The sequence below is a fragment of the Lycorma delicatula genome, chromosome 10 (genome assembly GCF_047948215.1).
Source record: "Lycorma delicatula isolate Av1 chromosome 10, ASM4794821v1, whole genome shotgun sequence".
In the NCBI taxonomy this organism is placed as follows: domain Eukaryota; kingdom Metazoa; phylum Arthropoda; class Insecta; order Hemiptera; family Fulgoridae; genus Lycorma; species Lycorma delicatula.
This window is the reverse complement of record NC_134464.1, coordinates 117,067,999-117,093,611: the sequence shown is the minus strand read 5'-3', so window position 1 is coordinate 117,093,611 and position 25,613 is coordinate 117,067,999. Positions and strand designations below refer to the sequence as shown.

General features: G+C 28.0%; 1 protein-coding gene across 8 annotated transcripts in view; it reads left to right on the top strand.

The window, feature by feature from the left end:
* Positions 1-25,613, top strand: part of LOC142330988 (tRNA (32-2'-O)-methyltransferase regulator THADA) — a 78,439-nt gene that overhangs the window by 27,668 nt on the left and 25,158 nt on the right. For 4 of the 8 annotated variants that reach the window (XM_075376504.1, XM_075376502.1, XM_075376503.1 and 1 more), the window contains 4 exons: positions 5,378-5,462; positions 13,719-13,832; positions 15,214-16,008; positions 21,372-21,547. In XM_075376504.1, the coding sequence (XP_075232619.1) occupies positions 13,725-13,832; positions 15,214-16,008; positions 21,372-21,547 (1,079 nt within the window). In that variant the 5' untranslated portion in view covers positions 5,378-5,462; positions 13,719-13,724. Of the gene's footprint in view, positions 1-881; positions 1,086-5,377; positions 5,463-13,718; positions 13,833-15,213; positions 16,009-21,371; positions 21,548-25,613 lie in introns of those variants that run through there. The other 4 variants (XM_075376507.1, XM_075376508.1, XM_075376506.1 and 1 more) reach the window with 4 other exon arrangements.

Below are 25,613 nucleotides of genomic sequence, written 5' to 3'. Positions count from 1 at the left end.
ATTATGTTTTCCTGATATTTCAAACTAAAATTTAAAGAAAAATGTCAACTCAGAAATAGGATATGCCATGTTTAAAAACAGTAGATACAATTGCGGTTTTTAAGAGCGAATTTTAAAAACAGCAATTGCAATTATTATTTTTAACAGATGGTAATTTTAAAAATTTTTGGGGCATTATAACATTTTTGATTCTCAATGCGGGCTGTGGTCGAAAAAGTTTTAGAATCAATGCTGTACGGTAAAGACGAATGCTAAATCCTTATAAAATATAAAAAAAATATGTATAAATAATAATTTTTTCGAATTCAGTATGAAAAATTTGTATTTCTTTTACACGATGTCATACATCAATCTTGATAGTGCCAATCTTGATAGCTTTAAGAAAATGAAGTAAAGTAAATTTTAATTTTTGAAATAGGTATATTCTGGCTGTATAGAATATTAAAGGATGTATTTTTTTGACTAGGATAATTGTTAACATTTATTATTTATTTTCTACTGATTACAGAATTACTATGCTTTTGCAAAAACAACGGAAACCTTCGAAAAATGTTTGGAAAATTAAAATCCGAAATTAATATATTATCTCAATAAAATTTGCTAGAGAAATGAAAACTTAGCGATTAAAACTTCAAAGTTTGATTTGCTTTATGATTTATCAACCTTTTCACGAAAATTTGAAAAATTTGTTTTAAAAACTCTTAATATATATATATTAACTAACAGCCTAATTCTAAAATTATAAATTCTCTATTTTAATTTTTATATATCATGTTTGGTTGTTTGATAAAAAATAATTTATTTTGTTGATTCTGATAAAAATTACATTATTACAAACCTGATAACGCGATCAAGCGCATTTTTCAATCGTTTAGAAATCAGATGTTTCATGAATGTACTGCTGGAGGAGTTCGTTTAGAGCGCATGCTGGTGTTTATATTATTTCTTTGATGCTGGTAGGTGTTTTCAACGCATGTTACAAAAATTATTTGTGGCACCTATCGTAGCAAGGTCTGTGTGTTACTTATTAAACCATCTGGTATTTTTTAGTTATTCTATTGTTTTTGATCAGCAATACAGTGAATGTAAGTTGGATTGTTAGGTCTTAATTTTTTATGTATTGGTGTTTTTCTGGAAGTAATTACTGAAATTTGACCTTATAATTTTCAAGAGATTATTTAATTCTGGTTATGTATGTTTGTTTTGTTAGTGGTCTTATGAGATTAGCTATTGTAAAAATTTATATGATCGTATTCACATAACCTTAAATCGTAAAACTACCTTAAAATTGTTTATATTTTTTTATAAAAGTTCAATATTTATTTATTATTTTTTAATAAAGTATAGGTCAGATTTGTTTATTTGTAGAATTAAATTTGTGTTATTTATTGTTTTATTGGTGAATTATTTATCATTGCTTAGTAAGATTGTGATAACGGTTGAGCAAAATTATGGTTTATATTAATTTCTTTAAAATATTTCTGACTTCCCAATAAACAAAATTTTAATAATTTTGTTGGTACATATTTAATGAAAAACATTATTAGCTTTATGTTTCATGTACTTGCCTCCTGTCTGGTCAAGGGTCCTGTACTACTACAATTTGATGGAGCTCTCTTGATGATTCTTAATATTTATGTGCTTCAAGTACAGATGTATTCTTTTAATTTTGAATTGTTAATGTTGCAAAATAAATGACCAGATTACGTAATTTATCCAGGTGTTTATGTTATTTACAGAGTTGTCTTAGTTGAATATTAGTTCAATTATAATAAATGAACTTAAAAATTCTAAACTTGATTTGAACAAGATTGTAATGTAGGAATATATAATAAGGATAAACTTAACAGTTATATAATGAGTTAAATACAAAAGATTATTTTTTCACATTCTACACTGGGATGCAGTTAGATCTGTTAAAAAGCAAGGAAGTCATTCTGGTACTGCTTCTGCTAACCAGTGGATGATGTACTTTTTCTTACTGTATGTAATACTAATAATGACTTTGCATGTTATTATCAGTATGTGGAGTTTTATATTATATATGATTTTGTTGGTAAAATGTTTTACAGTGTAGGAACTACAGTGTGGTTTAACACATTCACTGCTGAACGTTACATTTGTGGTGCATGTCCAGCAGACCTAATCCCTCTCTCACTGTGAGCAACTCTCACTGTATACCAATGTTTAATGTATAAAAAATTAGAAGCAAAGACACACCCATTGACCAAAAATTCTTTTTCTTATTTTTTATGAATTAAGAATCAAAATGACTACAAACAATGTTTAAGATTTTTATTAACATTTTAGTTGTAAATTTAATTTTTTTGTATGTCACACGTGTGACGGTCTAATGGGGTTTTCTACTATGTATAAATATACAGATAATATGTTATAGAATGACCTTCACAAATATTGATAGAATAAAGTTAATTTGTAAATACTTTAGGCTTTTATAAACTTTTGTTATTTACCAATTTCAATACATTTATTCAAATAAAAACATTTTATCTTAGGTGAATTATGCTGAAATTGTTGAACTGAATAAAGGTGCAAATTCAGCACACTTTATCATCAAAGTTAAATATTAGGTAGAATATTTTTACTTTTATGTAAATGCAATGACAGAACACAGTTAAAAGAAACTAATTTTTATTTTATAAATTTTATATAACTTACATCGAAAACATTGTATATAAAAATTGAATATAACTTACTGAGAAAACATAAATGTGTTTTGTGAAAAAATATTTGATTGCATTTAATTGCATGAAGCCTAACATCAAAAAGATAAAACCCAACCTACCGTGATAAAACATTAAACACAAACAAGTCTGTTTCAGCTCTTAATTATTCCTTGGTTTAAAAAAATGGTGCTGGACAAACACCAATCTTGTTCTTATATGAGCAAATGTCACAATAGTAATATGTTGCTTTTTTCTTTTTTTATGTCTTGTGGTAATGATGACATCATACTCTTAGGTCTCACTTCATGAGAGTCCTTGTTGTTGTTGATCCTGACTGAACAGGGCAGGAGTTTGAGTAGCAAACCTAACAAAGAAGGCCTAGGCTGCACTCAGGTTTAGCCTACTGCTGATAATAGTATGCTATAATAGTAAGTGTGCTAGCCTACTGCTAGCACACTTATAGCATACTTATTCTGAAGTAAGTGAATCCTCTGAATTCCAAATAGGTGCATTTATTTCCTAGATTCTTGGAATATAAAAATTTACTATTCCAAACAACATCAAGACGATGTTAAAAAAAATTTTTGTGGCACCATCAAAGTGACTTTGTAGGAGTGGAATAGTAAGAAATCATTTGATTGCTACAATCTTTTCCACTCATGTTTTTGTTGTAAGCAATTATCATGAAGAGCTTTCTTACAAGTTGGTCTCTTTTGTTAGTTACTTCTTCTGTTCTAAATCTGTGTGGGTTGTGGAAATTGAGAGAACATTTCTCTTTTCTTTCCACTTCATTATGATAATGAAGTCTTTCTGCTGGCTAATGGATTGATGTTTTTTTAACTTTATGCTAATAAAGGCACTTCTAGGTTTCCTTCTTGATTTATCTCTAAGATCCCGCCTATATTTGTGTAGTTTGCATGAGGTACTCTGCTAGATCTGCACTATTACAGAAGTCATCTAAAAAATGGTGTAATCTTTTTCAGGGTTTGATAAAGCATCTTTTTCTGTATAAGTGAGAATGTTTAAAAAATGTTACCATGTATACTGTAAAGCTCGTAGAGCTTACTTCCATACTTGTGACTTTTATTCTTTATATGTTGTCAAAATGACAATCTGTCATGGAAAAAACCATGGCCTCATCTATACAGAGTAAGATTTACTCTGTTGTAAGATTTAACTGGATGTTCATAAAGCTCCAAAATAGGCCAAAACTGTTTATTGCTGGGGAAATGTAAGCTGCCCATGACCCTGCAAAGGCCTAAGAACATTTTAACTTCCATCTGATGTAACAGGTTTCTACCATCGTATAAACGAATGTTTGTTAGTAGGATTTTTCTAGACACATAAGGTATGAATATTTACCCAGGCCACAATTTTGTTAAAAAGGACTTCATCAAAAATATTGTAAAAATTTTCAATAGGATCTGTGGTTTGAAAATGTGCAGATTCTTGTCTAGCAAAGTTGTGGATGAGAGAAGTATTATTTGTATTAGTACATATGGCTTGTTGGTTTTGGTAATTATCATGGATGTGTTCCACAACAAATAGAACAGTGGGTTAGCCACAAGAGTCTGGTTGTGGGTTACTCCCCGAGCATCACATTTGTGTGATGTTGATCTACAGGTAAAAACAGTGTTTCCAATTATATGACATTGGTTTATTCTGAATGCCAATTTTTAGGTTTGGTAGTTAATGTGCTAAACAAAATGAAGAACAATACAATTTTAGGATTAGCCTTTATTAGTTTTGATTTTTTTAAATAGTGGCAAATGATTTCTTATATGATTTTAGTGTTTTAATAATATATTTGAATCAGTTAACCTTTATGTAACTATAGTAAAAAAAGGAGTTTTAATGAAATTGTCAGTTACTAAGGGATTTCCTTCAACTATGTGGTTGGCAAATTATATGTTAGGTTATTAATTATTAGAAAGAATAATTGGGCGGATGGAAGAGTATGGGATAATAGCTTCAGGTTGGTTTTAGAAAAAATGTTTCTACTTTGGATAATGTGTTAAATTTAGTGAGAAAAATTAAATTAAATTTGAAAAGTGAGAAAGTTTAACCTTGTGTTATAGATATTTGCTAGTGTGAATACAGAGGAATTGTTTTTAAAATTATTTTATCCAGGTTTCTCTATGAAAGTAATGAGGTCTATAGAGGATGTTTAATTGAACGAGTTGTGAGTTATGCTGACGTGATGTTTGACTGAGTTGTTTGAAAATAACCATGCAGTAAAGTAGGGCTGAGTTTTAAGTTTCACTTCGTTTTCTTTCTTAATGATATTATTAATATTGGTATTGTACCTATTAGTGATGAACAAGTTAAAATAATTCCATTTGCAGATGGTTAATGTGATGCTTGCCTTGAAAACAGTTCTTTGCAAATAATAATTAATTGTTTAGATAAGTATGTAGATCTCTGAAATTTGAACTGGAACACATTTAAAATTGTTTGTAGATATATGGAATCAGACATACTATAAAAACATATGTTTTAAAATTAAAATACTGAACATAAGACTGTGACAGTCAAAACATGATAAATACATTGATGATATAGTTATAAAAATAACTCTATAAAATGACTTCATGTTTTAGTGAATGTATATTTGGTATTAGTAAATTAAGTTAAGAATTATTGTATTTTTACGTTATATTATTAATGGTTTTATTAATTTTTTTATACAGACTGGCCTCTAATGTTACGTCAGATAACCATTCGACTGAAGTTTATTCAAAAAATAGAAAAAGTCAACACATTTACAAACACCTTGTAAGTGCCACTTTTATTATTTACTTGTATACATGATTTTTGTATTAAAAATGGGATGTCCCCTGCCACTTTCCTGTTAATCTATACAATTTCGTTAAAGTATTTCTTATAAAACTGAAGGAAAACTAAAGAAAATTATTCATGTGAAATGACAAAGAAAATATTTTAATGCCTAACGTTAACTGCCTAAAACGTTATTAAGCTTTCCTTGTTGTTTTTGCCAAATTTCACTCTGATTCAACAATCTTCTGTTACTTTAATTTCTTTAATACCCTCCCCAATATTTTACGAAACAATGGATAGGGACAGATATTTGAACATTCTTAGTGTAGCAGTATTTTGCCAATAATAAAGGACAACCACCCGGCTTCCGTCTTTTCAAAATTCAAGAATTATTAAATAAATTGAAAAAAAATTTCTCTAATTGATGAGTCGGTTTTTTCAAAGGAATGTATAATTCTGTTTATGTTTATAAAAAAAATTGTGTTTTAAAGTTTGTTTTTCCAAAAAAAAGAAAATAGGTTTTAAATTTTAAATGAATTAAAATAAAATTCTTTCCTGGGGATTGTAAAGTTTTAAAATATAAATAAAATTCTTTCCTGGGGATTGTAAAGTTTTAAAATATAAGAGAATGACAACATAAAGATGAGTAACTTTAATAAAATAACCTTGTCTGAGCATGAATTAGAATTTATAGTATGTTAGTCCCGAAAAGGTCAACAATGAGTATCATAAAATGTATAAAATATGATTCTTTATTCCTCATTTTCATTGAAATTTATATGTAATATGAAGAGATTATAAAGGTAGATTCATAAGTTTTCAGAATTAATTTATCTTTCAAAAGCTGCTTTCATGAAAAGGTTACATTTGCTGCAAGTAGTTTCCATCAGCTGTTGCACACTTTTGCCAATGTCTATAAAGTTGGAAACATTCCTGAAACTCATTTTGAAACTTTGTCCTCAGCTACTTCATCACATTAGTCATCACTTCATCAGTGTTCTCGTACATTTTCCCTTCAGAACATTTTTCAAGTTAGAAAACAAACAAAAACCAGCTGTTGTCAAGTCAGGAGAGTTTGGTGGATGCTCCAGAGTTGCTACATTGTGTTATACCAGTTAGTCTTTGACAAGCATGGGTCGATATGCTTATTGGATTGTCATACAAAAGATTCAATTTTTTGTTAATTGTGTTCACTGTCTGCTTGTTAGTAATGAATTAATAGTGAATAATACCCTGTGAATTAAAAATAAAAAACAACTTCAAACATAACCTTTTCTTTGTTCTTCTCCAAACAAAATTTCTTTAACTGTGAGATTATGTTGATTTCTATTTTGATGACTGATGTTTTGTCTGTGGATTGTAAAATAAATGCCATGTCTCATCTCCCATTATGATCTTGATCAGCCATAGTGATTAGGTTTGTGGTATTGTACAAGTTTCTTTCTTATCTGGAGACTGCATTTTTGACAGCAATTTTTATGCTGACAAACGTGATGTATGTTTAGATCATTATGGAATGTATTGTGGCAACAATTTTCAACTGATATCCTATCAATGATGCTATTTTCTTGATAGTTTTTCTTTTATTTTGAACAGTATTTTCTACGCACTGATAGTTTCTTTATTTGTTAAGGTAGATACTATAAATCTCATCTTCAGCACTAACATGACCATCACTAAAATGTTTATACCAGTCGTAAACTGCTGTTTTCTTCATTGCCGATTCTTCATGTGATTGTTCATACAGCATTAATATCTCTGACTAATTTTTTAAACTAAATGAAATATTTGATATTTATGCACTGTCCAATTACTGACATTTTTCACTGTAACATACAACAGAGCTTTAGTATTCACACGTGCAACAGGTAAAATGTAAAATGGCTATATCATGTTATGAGTGCGGCCATCATAAAAACTAAAAATTCCTTTATTACAATTGCTATTTAAAAATGTATTATGCAATTCTTATAACCTTTTGGCAGTATAGTGTTTACAAAATCTTTTTCATGATTCATGAAAAAATCAAAAAAAATCATTGCTTCTTATAAAATAAGAAGCAATGGGAAAAACTTACTGATCTGAATTAGATAATCATACAGAAAAATAAGTATATGAAATCACTGACTAAGCAGATGAAAGTTATAACTTTTATGATAGGCTACAGCTGATTTAATTTAAATGATATTGAAAAAATTCCAGCATCTGAATATATATAAATAAACAAATAATCCTTGATTATTCATTCATCTTTTCAACTTTTTGTTTAAATTGAATATTAATTTACATGAGGGTTGTTCAATAAGTAAAAGAGACAAATGGAAACAGAAAAACTATTTAATAAAATAAACTGAGCTGGCCTCCGTGGCGCGAGTGGTAGCGTCTCGGCCTTTCATCTGAAGGTTCGAATCCCGGTCAGGCATGGCATTTTTCACACATGCTACAAAACATTCATCTCCTCCCCTGTGAAATGAATTGCTTGACTACAGACCTGGGGGTAAAAATAAACTGAAACTGTCTGATGTTTAAATTAGTTCTCCATGATATAGAAAATATCAGCTCTTTGAAAAAAAATTTCTGTTATTATCTCTTTTGTTTATTTTAAAATGTGGGCTTCACTTAGAATTCTACAATGAAAGAGCACCATGCTGTGTTAAGATGTTTATTTTCTGAAGGTGTAAAACCAGCTGAAATTCATTTGTGGTTATTAAAACAGCATGATAAAAAGTGTATTAACCTTGAAAATTTTTATAAAGATTGACTAATTTAAATCAGGCAGAACAAGTGTCACTGATTTTCTTCATAGTGGAAAATTGGGCAGATGCTTTAAAAAATTGCATTAATAACCTTATTAACAAGGACAGACACATGAAATTTGTAGTGTGAGTATTGGCACTTCCATTCCATTATCCATGAAGCTGAATTACTGCAAAATGTGCTTAAAGTAGGTTCCGAGACAGTTGACCCAAACCACAAAGACATCTTAATTCACATTTATACAGAATGATTTATTTATCAGATTGCAAAATGACTCATGTTGAAACTGACTTACATTCATTATTTTGTGGCAGAATAAAAACATAAGATATGAAATGGTAACATCTTAGTTTGCCTGCCAGGAAAATATTCAAAACCAAGGTAAAATGTTGCTAACAGTGTTTTGAGAATATAAAAACCCAATTTATTACAATTATTTTAAAGCACAAACTACAATCAATAATGAATGCTATTATGAAAAAATAAAGTAAAATCTGCAATAAGGAGGGAATATCTCTCTAAAGGTATAATTCTTCTGCGTGATAACATGCTCCCATATATCTCAAAAAAATGTGAGAAACTATTTAAAAGTTTGATGAGGAGGCATTGCCACATCCACTTCCAGAGTTCCCTTCTTGCATCAGAGTTCTTTTTTATTCAGAGTTCTTCTTGTTCCATCAGTGTTTTTTTTTATTTGGTCCTCAAAGTTTTGAATTTGTATTAAGTTCACTAACCATTAGCAGGTCAAGAAGGCTATACAAGAATTTCTCAGACTAACAAGAGTGAATAATTATTTATTATTAGAATAAGAAAGCTCACAGAAAAATGGAACAATTACCTAAATGTAGCCAGGTATTATATTGAAAAGTACAGTTATTTACACTCATTTTTTGAATGAATAATAATTTTTCTTCAGCCTTTTGTCTCCAATTATTGAACAACCCTTGTATTGCAATTTGTATTTCAATAAATTTATTTAGAAAGATTGTAAGAATTTAATTCAAACTATAAGGTATAAATTAACTCTAGGTTTTTAATCCCAAAATCTTTTACATAGGGATTTTAAGTATTTTAAATTAAAATAATCAGGGGTTTTCCTTGCAAATAATTCTAAGACATAGAATTGTATTCTGTTAATAGTAATTATCAAATATCTATGAAAGTTTAATAAAAAGAATTCTAAATTCTATTTTTATTTATTGATTTAACTTCCATTCTTGAGGTATTAGTGATTTGATGAAGATTACTATTGTTTTAAAGTATTTGATAATTATTGGTGTTGTATTCTTAATTACTGGGTATAGGTGTAGCTAAAAACAAATAATAGTGTAAGTAGAACTGATAATGTGAGAGTGTGTTGTAATTATAATAGTCTAAAATTTATTGTAATATCATAAACCTCAATAAAATAATAACTAAGAATAATAATTTTGGTAGTTTATTTTCAGAAGTAGCATATGTTGGAGTGAGTGGTAGATAAAAATTTCTAAATTCAGTTAAAAACAATTGGCAAAGAAGTTTTATTAAATAGTTAATGAAATGATAAAACTGAAATGTAAATAAGTATAGAATTAGAATTTATAAGATAAACTTATTTGCTCTGAACTCCATGATCATTTTATCTTATGTTATCTTTATTTCAATAAATGATGTACACATTGTATTAATTTTTATAGATATTTTATTTCATGTGTTATATTAATTTATAATTATTTTAACTGATAAAAAGTTGAAAATCTTTGAAAATATTTTTAGATTGGTAAGTGCTTTGTTACTTCAGTAACATTATTTTTTATTTAATTTAATTGCTCTGCTATGTTTAGCATAGTTAATACATATGCGTAATGAGTTAAATAGTCATATGTCTTTGACAACAGTCCATTTGGTTTGTTACATTAGAATTCTTAAGAGTTGAAATTATTTTTAAAAATATAACAGTAATTCAGAACAATAAAAAAAACCTTTTCCAAATGCTTACTTTATGCCAATGGCAAACAATGTATGTTTTTATCAGATTAAAATAGACATTTTTATTATATTATTTATCATTTTTGTGCTTAATTAAATAATATTTTTTCTTCAACCTTTTTTCTGGATGTTGGCTTACGTATGTTGATGTGCTTATTGTTTCATTATTTGCGAATCTTTTACATCAAAATGTTCTGAAGAGCACATTAACTGTTATTAGTGAGATAAAACTGTGCTATTGTTTAATTTATTATTTATTATTAATCTGTTTGGAAAGAGAAATTTTCCTATTGCAAATTAAGCTGATAATGTATTCCCATTTCAACAACCTATATTTGTTTAAGTTAAATTCCATTATACTGAGTTGAATAAAACTTAAGTTAGTAGAATCGTGTACGTAAAATGAATTTCAGTGACGTAAGAAAAAAGTACCATTAGTTAAGTAATATGGTTCAGGTGGATCACTATATGTTAAAAAGTATCATTTAATCTGATGACTAAAATTAATAAAATATTTTAAATAATATAAAAAATCTATGGTAGGATTTAAAAAAAATTTAAACAGGCTAGGAATGCAGGCAAAAAATTAAAATTTATATCTTGTGAACCAGTTTAAGGATATGAAAATTCAAATGTACAGAGGATTAGATAGAGAGAATCAATTGTTTGCTTTTTAGGACTAAGTTTTTGAAATATAATTATAATGCATTTAAGAGTAATTAAACATGAAAAATTCTCTATATAAAGCGGAAAAATTAATTGCAGTCTGAGTGTTTATTCATTATTTATTTTGGAGAACTACAGACATGAGTTATATTAAAAGAATGGATATTGATAAAATTATATGCATTAGTTTAAAGGAAAAATGAGGTAAATTGTAGTAATTACACATGACCTTTAAGTGATTAGTTTAATATTTAAAGTTTGTTTTTGATTTTTATTAGTCATCAGAAAACATATTAATTATTCAATGTTCTGTAACTTTGCTATTACATTATACTAAGCCGCCTTGAACTATAGATTTTTTAGTTTCATCTTTAATGTTGCTACTGCTAGTGTCACTATTGGTTCTGTATGTTACTTCTTTTATTTATTTTTGTCACTGTAAACTTCGATATTTCAATGCAGTTTTCAAAAACTTCAAATTATAGCTTCTTTATGAAAAACATAACTCAGAATTCAGAATAAACTTCAGTTGAGGAAATGGTTGCTACAGTGGAAGCTTATTTGTGTTCTGTATCATTTCAAGAAACATGCCAAATATTCATGGAGAAATTCTGAATCTCAATAGCCCAGTAAAGAGGAACCTATGTGATTTGGTTACAAAGTAGTGTACAACGGTATCGGGTTTCAAATGCAAAACAAAATAGTTAACCTTCTGTTAGAACTATAAAGGCCAGAAATTCTTTTTTGGATATTGTTTATAGCCAATATTTCTAAATATTTGTATATATTTCCTTTTCTTTTTAATATTGGCTACAATCAATCTTCAAAAAAGAATTTCTGCTGGTCTGAACAACTTATTTGGAAGTTATCTCAACAAATCAGTGTAAAATATACATCTTGCTATAAGATTTTTCATTATTTATGTTTGAAACCAATTTTATCATGAATAACAATAATCTATAATTAATAATTTGTATCCGGTAACGATTATGTAACAAGTTAAGAGAACATGCAAACTGAAATCTCTTAGTTATTGAGACTGGCTTCTCAAAATCATTGTCAATGGACAGATTAGACTCAATGCTGTATTTTCTGTTAAGCGTGGCATGGGTTCATGTACCTTGGCATGTTAATCTGCACTATACCAGGTATTGGGTGACAGAAAACCCACACCAAAAATGTTTACTTCACGAGGTGAAAATTGTCTATATCTGGTAATGTATAATGGGCTGATATTTTTTGACTGGACTGTCAGTACAGAATTGTACCATACAATTTTTGAAGAATTCTATGCTCTGTTTACTGATCATGAAAAAGAGTACAGCTTCTTGTAATGAGATGTTGCAATGTGTCGATTTAGTAGCATACATTTGTGCAGCTTTTACAAAAGAACAAGCTGTTAGCATATGGTAGTAGCTTCTGTGTTCCCCAGATTTGTAGTTGGGATTTTTTCTTCTGGCGTTGTTTGAAGGATAGTGTTTATGAATCAAATCCTCACACTGTTGGTGTACAGAAGGTTAACAGCACCAACAGTAATGTTTTGCGTTAGGTGACCAAGTATGATGACTTGAGCACAGAAGTGCATTACTGCGCAGAGCACTAACTTTAAAGTTCTTTTGTAAAAATATAGTGTAAACTTTTATAATATAAATAGAAAATTTAATTTAATTTATATTTTGATTTTATTCATAAAGTGTTATATGTTACAAGTCTTTAGTCTGTAGCAGTTCAGTTTAAGTTGCTCACCCAATAAAAAAAATTATCATTTAAATATATTTAAGACCCTTTTGTATTTCATTTAAAACATTTTCTCATAGTCTTTTTCAATAGTGACCAATTTTTGTTTTTGAATTGAGTTGTGTCTTTTGGTAAAGATAGGAAATTATTTTTTTCACAAACTATTTATTTTTCAATGATTTACTGTTACGTTATTGCAATACTATTATTGTATTTACGTAATTACAACTAATGATCGAAAAATGGTTTTAAGGAAAGAACAATCTTCATTATAAATGTTGGCAAGTTTTTTTGTTTTCTGTGTAAGATGAATACATATTACCTTATATTAAAACAAACAGCTGTTTAAAAAAAACTCATGCTGTATTTCATGCATATGTAAAGTGACTATCCTATACTTTCTTAGTGGTTATTGTAGATTCTGTCCCAATATAATAAAAAATCTTTCCATTTATAACCCCTTTTTTGCCCTGTTATTAATTTAAATTGTAAATTTATGTATGTAGTATAATAATGTTGATAAAACACATAGTTTAATTAAAAAGTTGGTTCTATATTTATGAAAATATAATGCAATCAGTTTAATGAAATCAATCATTGGGAAAATTAAAAAAAAAAATAATTTATCAATAAATAAAAATTGGTTCTTAATTACACCTTGATACTCATTATTAAAGCTCTGGAATATAAAAATTACCACTACCATAAAAATAGGAAACTTTCATTCATAATTTGCTGTAATTCTTAGAGTGTTTGTTTTACTGAATTAAAATTCACAATAATAAATCAGAAAATAATGGGGTTTAATATGGTATAAAAGTCAATTTTCAGTTAAATGGTTCATATAACTCTTTACTGATAATAAGTTTTCTTTCATGACAACTATTTTTGTAATAATTATTTTCTAACTCCATCACCACTTTTCCTACAATTCTTTCTAATTAAAGTTTTTGGTAATCTGAAGAAATTCCAGTTCTGTTTCTATAATCTTGAGTTGAGTTTATAGTGACTGTAAGTCTTTTCCTTCATTTTTCATTATTTCATTCATCCATATCTTCCTTTCATAATAAGTTAAATATCTTTGTATGATTAGATAGAACTGATTTATTTTTTTTATTTTTCTAGTGAAATATGGAAAATTTATCCAAGGTGTTTGATGCCATCACCGAAATACAAAACACATTAAATGTTGCAATAAATGATGGCGAAGTTTATTATATTGAAGTTGATATTTTCAAGGTAATGTTCTACTAGATTACAGCCTAGATAAGTTTAAATACTACTAGATTACAGCCTAAGTTAAGTTAAATAAATACCGTTTTCAGCTTTTTTATATGAGGAAAGATTTAATAGGGATGTTATAGAACTTAGGTAATGTTTTGCTTGATTATTAACTGTTGTTTTCAAACTTTCAAGCAATTTTAAGATCTTAAACAGAATTATTGTTACAATCTGAAATTATATAATTTGGATTATTATCAGCAGTGTATGATGGATAACTAGTAAGTATCTCATAGACATATTTCATTACTCACCTCATGAAACATTCTTAGAAAAAAATATTAATTATATTTATGAATTGTCTTTTTTTATAACTCAGAATTGTTTATATAATTTTTTGAAGTTTATAACCTAAATGTAACTAAAAGAAGAATTTAGATAAATTATATTGGTCTACAAATTGGAAAAAAGTTTCCAGAATAGAAACGCCAGTAAGTGAATCTTATTCTTTTTGTATACTGAATCTGAAGTCAGTTTTCTCCATTACTCATCACATTTCTGTTATACACCCTTCAGAAATTGCTAAGTAATATGACATTTTCTAAGTGATTGAGTTTGTAGGTATAATTTTATAATGTGTTAATTAGCTTATTAAATAATAAAAACATGTAAAATATAACCGTAACAGATGAAACATACCTAAACTCTTTGATTCCTGGAGTCTGTGAAGTGATAAATTATTTCTTCCTTTTGTGTGGGGTAGGTTCCTCTCTTTGTGAAAACCAGCAGTAGTCACTCTTCTTTGGTTCATCCATCTACCTTGGTAACGCTGCTCCATTTGCAATATATCCTGGTGGTAATAATCTCCCTGCCCATTCTGCAACTGTCTGTTGACCATGTGTAGAGGTTGGAGGTGGGAGATGATTGTTGCGCTAACATGGATTAAGATTTGCCTAACACAACTTTAGGCAAATCTGGTTTTTAGCCTTAGTTCAATATTCTATTCTTATTTAGATTCAAGAATAATAATAATAATAAGGTAAACAGAGCTTGACTTCAAGGAAGAGATACAATGAAGATAGAACACATAAAGCACTCCACAGAAACATTTGCCCATCACCTTGTAGAAACAGATAACAGATAAAATTAGATTAAGTATTTTTTTTTTCACGAAACAGTGTTTTCTTTCTCTTGCAAAAGTAAACACTGCTGTACTAAAGGGAGAAGTATAGGAGGAACACTACTTGTATAATATTTTTTTCATAGTTTAATCTTACCATTTGAAAATTACATTTTTACATTTTGTGTACTTTTTACAAATTTTTGTTGTTATTGTAACATGTGCAAGTTAAATCATAATAAAAATATATTATTGTTATTAATCATATTTTTGTTTTAGGATTTAATGAATCATTTTAGAAAATTGAACGCAATACCTAAAAATGATTTATTAATACATGAAAAACAGATTTCTACTATAAATCACTCTATATTAAATTTACTTATCGGTCTAAAACTACGATTTGAGTGTCAAATTGTAGCTTCAAAAACTTTATGTGCTGGATATATTCTATTATACGACTTACCTTCTGCAATAAAAAAAATTATGAGTGTTTTAAAAAATGAAAAATCAACGAAATCGATAAAAAATATTTTTCATAATAATAGTGTTATAACTGAAAATGTTACTAATCAGAATGTTTTTAATGTGTGTATGTGTTTTGCTTTAATGGAATTAAGTTTTAAAGTCTGGTCTTCTTGTGATGATATTAATATTAACAATGTATTTGTAGAAATATTTCCAATATTAGAAAAGACATCATATTCTTATTTATCTGAAACACTTTTATCATTCAAATGCCTAGTAAAAATGTTTGAACTTTTAAATTTATTATCAAAATCAAATTTTATTGAATCAGATAACTATATTTTAAGGGTTATGAATATTGTTATGTCTAATATGGAAAATCCATTGACCGGTGTTCGTGAACAGACTGGTTTGTTATTTAACATTTTTTTAGCATTAACAAATAAAATGCAGTGGATTAATACTATTAATAAACAAATGATTATCAATAAAAATCTATTTAACTGTAATCCAGTAATGTATGTTATATTTACACAACAAACATGGATGATGAAAAGTAAATATTATCTTTTATCATACAGCATTCAAAAAAAAAATACATCTGAGGTAAGTGCATTAATACAGTGTTATTAATTATAAATTTAATTTTATTATCTGAATAATTTGATTATTAAATAATGTGTGAAATACTATGATATTAAATAGAGATAAAACAACTGAATTTAGTTAAATTTTATTTTAAGTACATTCCCTGTTTTCAATACAGCAAATGTATCATCTATTGTACAGCAGTACACTAAATGTATCTAGTGATGACAAGAACAACCTCTGCAAGTTTTTTTTTTCTTTTAGCATGAAGACTTTTACATTTCATTTTACATTTCATTGTATGACTTCGATGTCATCAGAAAGATTAATTTCAATGTGACGAATGTGGAGAATAAAGTGGAATGAGCACACACATTTGTTTATGGGGAAAATTTTCCAGACACTATTGCCCAATGATCTGTATCGTGAAAAAAGTAAAAACTGCATGATGCAAGTACTTATTCACTCACTATCTTCAGCATATATATTCAACAAATCTTCCTCTTTAATTATTATGAAATGATTAAGGTTAAATTCCCAGTGACAGCTTTTCCCTCAGAAAAATATTCATGGTGAATAATTTTTTTGATGTCTTAACATTTTAAGATACATTCTGTTAATCCTAGTGACTTACATTCAGTAGTTTAGTTCTAGGATTATAGTGAAAGCATGAAGTTTCATTTTCAGCCAGAATTTTTATTACTATGAACAGTTTGAATAGTGTTACATAGAGTGTTCTTAAAAGGTGAGGCCAAACTCTAGGAAGTGATTCTACTTAACATACTGAAGAGAAAATGTCCAGTGAATATAGGTCCAAAAAAACATACTTTTCTTGTCTGCCAATTTGATTTTTAAGAAAAAAATTGTATTTCAAGAACGGTTGGAGATAATGCAATAAAATTTTGTACTTTATTTTAAACTAACATTTTTTAATAGGGAAAAAATAACAATACTTTTTATTGACAAATTTTAAAGTGGCAGTCGTTTCAATTTTTCAATCTTAAATATCTTACGAATTATTAGATTTATCATTGTGCTGTATTATAAAAATTATGAAGCATTTTTTCGTGAACAAAACGACACCTTAATTGTAAAAATCTGACAACAAACAACAGTGTTTGCAAAACATAGGCCTCAGTCGATGTGGTGACATCTTTTTTTATTATCATGACTCACTTGATAACTAAATCAAATTTTCTGATTAAAATTGCTAAAAATTCAACATTATTGATGTTTAATAATAATTATAAGAGCATGTGAAATTTTGTTTGTTTTCTGTTGAGAATCATAACAAATGTTCAATGTGGCCTCCATTCATTCTAACACAACAGTCCACATGTTTGTTTAGTGACTGACATGCATGCTCAAAAATTACTGGCTGCTCCCTGATTGTTTGAAAAGAGCAGACACTTCTATCCATTGACTGATGAACATCGACAATTGGTGTCGAATAAACAAGAGACTTTTCATGTCCCAGTAGGTAATAGCGTAATGGGTTCAGATCTGGGAAGCTTGCAGCCCAACAAACAGGAGTGCCCTGGTCAATCCACCTTCCTTGAAAATGATCAGTTAATTTTCTTCTGGTGCCACTTGGAAAGTGGGCAGATGCACCATCATGCATGAACCACATGTTCAATGTGCTTTGCAAAGGAATGTCCTCTAGAAGTTCAGATAAGTCATCTGTTATGAATTTGAAATATGAGTCGCCTATTAATCTGTGTGGAAAAAGAAAGGCCAGTTAGCTTATACTGTAGATTGCTCCCTGAACATTCTCTGAATGTTTAGGGTACAATAATTGCGAGTAAAATATTCCATTCTGTATTACAAGGTATGTTTTTCTTGGATAGCAGTTCTTCTGCACGATAATTCTGGATCCTGTACAGATTTGTTCTAAACCCTTTCTTCTATCTGTGATATTGAAATTGTTTTAGGTCTACCATTACCAATTATGATGGCTTTAAAGCTTCCAGTTTCACTTAAACATGAATGAAGAAGTGAAAATAATTTTCTGTCTGGCTGATGGTGGTTTAGATACTTTTCTTGGTAAAGCCGTTTTGCCTCTCTCGCATTGCCATTGGCAAGACCATATGTAAAACACGTATCAGTGAGTTCATTATTCGTATAATTTTGAGTCATTTTAAATGACAATAACACGATATGAATGGAATTAATAAAACGTGAAACTGTTTTGTTCAGAAGTGAAATAAAAACAATCTATGTAAAAGAACCAGCTTTTCAGTTGAATTTATTACAGAGTACTTATTTATAGCCTTTTTGATTAATAAAATCTGTATGAATATGTATTTTACTTTTTTTTTCATTTTCAAAATTTGTATGAATAACTATGTATTAGATTTTCATATTTTTTTTATTACTGAGAATTAATTGTTTCTAGGCTAGCTCTTACTATAATCATTATTAAATATCCATAATGTTGAATTTTTAGCAATTTTAATCAGGAAATTTGATTTAGATATCAGGTGAGTAACAATAATAGAAAAGCAAGATGGCTGCCGTATCAGTTGAGGCCTACTTTTTGCAGTAACTCTGTCGTTTGTCATCGGATTTTTATGAATAAGGTGTCATTTTGTTCACACATAAATTTTTCATATTTTTTATAAACAACACAATTTGATAAATCTAATAATTCCTAAAATATTTAAGATTAAAAATTTTAAACGACCACCATTTTGAAATCTGTCAATGAAGAATATCAATTTTTTTCCTATTACAAAAACCTTACTTTAAAATAAAGTACAAAATTTTATTGCATGATCTCCAACCATCGTTGAAAAATAATTTTTTTCTTAAAAAACACAAAATGGCAGTTAGACAGAAAAATATGTGTTTTCGGAACTATGTTTACTGGACATTTTTTCTTTATTATGATAAGTAGAATCAGTTCCTACAGTTTGGCTTTCCATCTTAAGGACACCTGGTATAATAATTCTAAGTTTGAAATTGAATCGATTCATTGAACTGTTTTATATTTTTTAAAAATCCAGTGTTACACTTTAAAAAGCAGTTGTAAAGATTTTGAAAGCTATAGTGATAATTTGTTAAAATGTTGCAGTTCGTATTGCAGAATAAACTGTGCACTGCTTTTTAAGTACTAATTTGATATCAGCAATTAAGTGTTTATATAGTAAAAACATTTGGAACAAATTTGATTCTCTATATTTTACAACCTCCTTGGTTGTAATTGTTTATTAATTAAGGAACAATATTGTTATAAAATTTTATATATATATATGTTTGTGGAGATTCCTGTGCATTCCTGTTGTTGGTTGTACATGTATGAGGTCTGTAAATAAAGTATGAGACTAGTTTTTTTGACAGCCAAAGTGGCAACACTTTGTTGCTTGTAAATATATTGTTATATGAACAGCTGATTTATAATAGGTATTAATGTTTTTATTCTATTGTTGCCACGTGAGACGAAAAACCAAATTTTTCATGAAATGAGTTTTTGTTGTGCGTTCCAAAAATGAGTGATACTGATACTTCCGTTGTGGAATTAAGTTGTGTTAAACTCTGTGAGAATGCTACTGAAACTTTTTCAAAATTTAAAAGGGCGTATGGAGATTTCACTCTGTAATGAGCCAAAGTTTTTAGGTGATTTAAAGAATTTTTAGATGGCTGGGAATCAGTTGCGGATGATCCACGCTCTGGAAGACCAGTAGCATATTGAGTGAATTAGATACTCGATATGATACGACCGGCGATTAATTGTCAGAATGATAGCAGATCAATTGAATTTGAATCATACCACAGTCCATCAACTGGATGCTGCATCTTGACAATGCCACTTGTCACACTGCACTCTCAATTAATGAGTTTTTGGCAAAGAAAAACATTCCTGTAGTTCCTCAACCACCTTATTCACCTAGCTTGAGTCCCTGCGACTTTTTCCTGTTCCTGACTTATACATTTATATATGTATTTTTTTTCACTTTGTTGTGGACACGATAACTGTCGTAATTTTGCCCCAATCGCTTTAAAATTGTTCCTTAAAAATAACTCATCCCAAAATCTCATGAGTTAACAGGCAAAATCAGACCATGGTGGTGGAAATAGGGGGGCTTTTTTGAAAAAAAAAAAAAATATCGCCACAACTTTCTTAAGTAAAATATTGAATTCGTTTAAAGTTCCTACTATTCGTTGGACAAGGGCCTAAAACTTATAAAGTTTTTTGATATCACTAACCATTGTTCCAGGGGGATTGAAAAAATGTGGTTTTGAAGACAAAAAAGAATCATAACTCCTATAATAGGCACAGTATCAAATTGTTTTAAAGTGGTCATTAGCCCTCTAAACAACATTACCTAAAACTTTTGTCTGAAATAATTTTTGTTGTATGCTAAACATGTGAAACCTTTTTCACATGAACCATTGTCGTATTGAGTGAATTTGAAGTTTTTCTTAACTTAAGTTGGAAGTCTTTTTTATCCCCTACTTAGCACTGGTGAAATCTACCTCCATCTTCCGGCATGCTGAAATGGATTTTTTTTACTGTCATAAGTGTATTCTACATATATTAAATAGAAAAATACTTGGTTGTAAAAAAGACATGTATTTTTTTTAAAGTGGTAAAAAAGTAAAATGTTAAGAATTTAAAAAAGTATTGAATTTATTATTCGACTACTACAATTCAAAATAGAAAAACGAAACTAAGTTGAGAATTGTTTTCTCTTTTCTTTTATCTGTTTGACTGGGTTGATTCTATTCTTTATACCTTTCTGTTCTCTTAATTTTTTAACCTTATTATTTTTACTGCATTCTACATTTTTAGATATCTCTTATATATTCCATTTTTTATCTTGCTCTGCAATTTTAAATTTCCACTTATCCACTTATCTGCCACAGCATATTTTCTTACTGTTTTTTGATTTTCTGTTCATATATGTACAGTGTGATTTTTCTTATCCGATTTTGAAACCAAATTTATCTTAATATGCTTTTTAAAAAAATTAGTGAACAAAACTGATTTTAAACTTAATACACTTTATTAGAAATAAAAAATGAAGTATCTTGATTTTTATCTTTGTTAATTTTAATATAATAAACATAATGTTGAGTAAGCTCCAAAAATAGAAAAAATTAATATTTTAATAAAAGGTATTTTTATTTTTATAGTTTTCTAAACTTTAATTAGTAAGCAGTAATCAGTAATTTGGGGTCTGGTAGACCTTAAATGGTTATATACCATAGGCTGGTAACTCTACCTTATAGCAATAAAAATAGTAGCATAAGTTCTTTTCAAAAGAGTATTTTGAATAAAAGTAATTCTTATTAAATTGATTTAGACCGAAATTTATTTGAAGAATTGCTTTAATATTGTTTTATTTCATTCACTGATTCTGTTTGTTTTAAATTTTCAGTGGAGCTATTACAAAGATGACTTAATGAATGGGTTAAAAATAAGTTTGCAGTATGCATATTTAGCACCGGCAGGTTCTGATTTATATGAAGCATGTATAAAACAGATCGGTTTAAATAAATGGAAAGAAATGTTTCTTCCTTTATTTATTGAAGTACTCACGTCTAGTGAAAATAAGTATGAAATTTATTTTTATCTATGAATAAATTTATGCTAATTTACCATTTACCTCTTACTTTGTTTAAAAAATTAATAAATAAATATTTCTTTAACCCATATTGCTAGGCTAATTTGTATTTACTGTTCAACTTTTCACTGGATATACCATAATAAACGTCTTAAACTTTTTTTTTTTCATTAACTAAGCTGATTAAAGAAAAAGGTTTATTTAATTCAGTGCAAATCTTTATCATTGTTGGCTTGGCAGTGCAGTCTTTAACAAATCATCATTAAATTTAATCTGTTCATTTAAAATTCTGTTATATTGCAATTTTCAAATACTTATTATCAACATTCAATTTTTAAAATTCTTTTTTTTTCCTTCTCTCTTGGTGTTTTTATTTGAAATTAAATTTTAATTTGTCATGCTGCTATAAAAATAATTAAAATATTTAGACTCTTATTGAATATTATATTTGTATTTTTAAATTTATTATAGTGGAATACCAATTATCTGGATTGACCTTTGAAAGACTGAATCTGTTTAGTTGGAAAATTAAAAAAAGTTTCATCATTATGTACTAGACATATCATTCGAATGATTATCACATTTAATTTTAAAAAAATCTGATGTAAACTACAGATGACTTCTTTGTATGCCTGTTAAATTACATTTATACATTTTTGTTATTGAATTATTATCCATCGTACATTTTTTTTTTTTATAATGAGAAGTTAATAATTATTAATAAATCAATATACTAAAATTAAAAAAAAATAAAGAAAAGTTAAGCGATCACAATAATAACTTTAGTTCGTACAAGAAAGTAAAAAGTTGAAAATATAAAAAACTAAATGTATTTCAATAAGGTTAAAAGAATACTTAGATTATATGTACAATGCAATAAAAAACAGATACAGTAGTATGTTACAAAAAAAATCCAATGAATAGAAATTTGCTAATAAATAATTAGTCAGAGTTTATACAAATTTTCTGAAAGAAATTAAAATTTACTGCCGTACTGATTAAAAAAAAAGATTTTTTTAAAATTAAAGAAAAAATGTATTTAAGAGAAGTTGAATTAAGTAACTATTTGTTATAAAACAATAATAATTGTTTTCTTTATTAAAATTGGTTCAGCAATTCTTACCAAGGGATCGGTTTTGAACAAATCACAAAAAAAGAGCTCAATACACCTTATTGTTTGATGCTTTTTTCATTGCGTTCAGGAAAAAATTATGTTCTTTTTCAAGTTGTGATACATAATTCATAACTGTGACTACATTTCTCTTAACGTCTGAAATAGTTGATGTTCGTAATCTGTATGCATTTGCTAACGAATTACCTAATATTTCATTTTTCAATTTTTCTAAGATTTTTACTTTTTCTCTATTGATAAAACAACTACCTCAGTTAGTTTTATTGCAGACATGATGTTTATGAACTCTAACAATATCAAGATGTGTTAATAGCGCTAAAGAATTTAAGAAAATTACCTATCCCTATGGAACTCTTAAGATCATCGTGACCTCTTAGGGGAAGACACCACCATGTAACAGTTACTGTTGCCACTCACCCCCTATGTACCTAGCCCTTATGGGCTTTACCAGAAGTCATCTTCAAAATCTTGGCAAAAGACATCTCTCAGCCTTGTTCTTGCCTCAGTCAGGATGCCACCGATGTGAATGTCACATGTGTCATTCCCATTGGTATATTACTGTTCCTAAAAAAAAAATAAAAAAACCATAAAAAAAAGCCAAAAATAAAACCTTGAAGGAGAAGACACCCATGTTGTGACGCTTCCAGTTTCCACCCCCTCTGTTTCTAGCCCTGATGGGCTTTAACAGGAGAAAAACATTCATCATAATGTCATGAAAATTATACAGCTTACCTTGAGTTAAGTTATGAAACTTAGATAAGGCAAAGAATACACTAAATATGTTATTTGTTTGTACCTACTATAAATGCACAGGAGAATAAAAACAATTATCATTACATCATAGTTCATGTTTGACCAATTAATGTGTTTCTATCAATTTAATAATTGTTAATTTTATAATTACTTAACACAGGTCTAAATTTTTATAGAGGTTTTATTGCTGAAATTTAAAAAAAAAGTTTATTAAAAGATCCACAAACTAGGGATCAATAAAAATACATTTCCTGTTGAAGAGAAGCTTTCTCTGAATAGTACTTCAGATTTGTAACTGTATTAATTTGCCTTTAAATTTCTTATTGAGGATGTAAGCAGTCCGGATAGTTAAACATGACATTGGTGTCCCACTGTACTTTCCATGTTATATAGTAATGTGCACTTCATTGAAGATCATGAGAAAATTTAATGACTTAAAAGTATTCAAAGTTATAAATTAGTAAAAAAATTATTTAACATTGCACAATACACATATCTTATCACCTGGTTACTAAACGAAAAACAGTTCAAATGCTTCCAAGTCTCCTTTAAGGGATCCTACTCTAAGTATAGCTTCCTTCCATTCTACGGTGTGAGTATATCGAAGTAATTGATTTTTTCAAAGACGCTTATATTCCAGTCAATTTTTTACATTCCAGTCTTAACTCTTAGTCTTAACTTCTCTTCTTTATCAAGAAGAAAAACTTTAGAGAAGTTAAGAGTTTTAAAGTTTTAAGATAAGAGTTAAAAGTTTTTTCAAGAAAAAACTTCTTGGTAATCTAGTGATAACTAGATTATTCTGTATGTTTTAATACAAGACTCAGTGATCTAGTTCATGCCTTTACAGGATTCTGTCACAAACGTCTTTCCTATTCTACTTATCTTCGGATATTTTCATTTTGACTCATTTAATTTTCAAAATCCTTTATGTAACACTGTGATACAAAGGTTTCTAAATCTTTTTCTGTTTTTCCTAATATCCATTTTAATATTACTTGCTGAAACTGAGAAAACTATTTTTAGAAAATAGTAGTTACATCACAGATTTGCTTCCTGAATAATGTTTGGAAATATGGTTATATAAGATTTTTTCAGTATTAAAATGTAGTTCAGCCTCAGAAAACCCATCCACAATGGAATTTGAGTATCCAGTATATTAAATGTGATTTGTGTTCTGTTTCTTGGACTAATATATTATTTCTTTTAAATTTAATATATTTTTAAATTTATATCATTTAAATTAGTTTAATTCACGATTTTTATTTGCACGTGTAAAATTTACGTGTCATTTTATTTACTTGCAAATGATAATTAATTCTGAAATTTAGTGTAGGTCTTTGTAGAATATTATGATTTCACTGAATGTTGAATTTTGTAAAAGAATGAAAGTGAAAAGTGGCAGTTTAAGAATAAAATCGAGCAGAAGCTATTGACTTTGTATGGGCATTTAATTAGGATGAGTAAGAACTATTTGCTTAAGAAAGTTTTTGAATGACAAAACGAATGCGAATTCATGGTTGCATACTTGTTTGTTCAGTGCTTTTTTTCAGAGATGTTGAGCATGATGGTTTCCCGAGATACTTGAATTTGCTGATTACGAATTATAATTTAATGATTTCCTTTATAAACCTTTGGAAGAAAAAAAAATTATGGAATAAATAAATTTTAAGAGTATAAAAATAGTACCCACATTTTTTGTTGAGTATATTGTATGAATTATTTTAATAGCTGAACAACAGTTTAACCAGCTTTATTTTTACGTGTTTCTTTGAAGAGTTATTTTGCATTTCCATACCGTAAATGTGCTAAGTGTTTTTAATTTAGTAGTATATATATATTTATATCAAAGACAAAATTATAAAAAGTCTACCACCTGGAGTACAGAATTCAATAATATTTCTTACCTTACACTTATATAAAAGCGCTTTCAAGGGTTACCCTCATCATCAGTTAATAAAACATTCTTTTTTAAAAATCACACATTTAAAATTTAACTTAAAACTGTAAACATATAAAAAGATTAAATAATTTTTTTATATAAAAAAATATATTAAAAAAATGTTTCAGTGTAAAAAAGATTACAATGAAAGTTTCTAAATAAGGACATTTTCAAATGTAATTTATATTAATATAATTTATCAAAATTGTATATTACATGAAATTTTTTATGA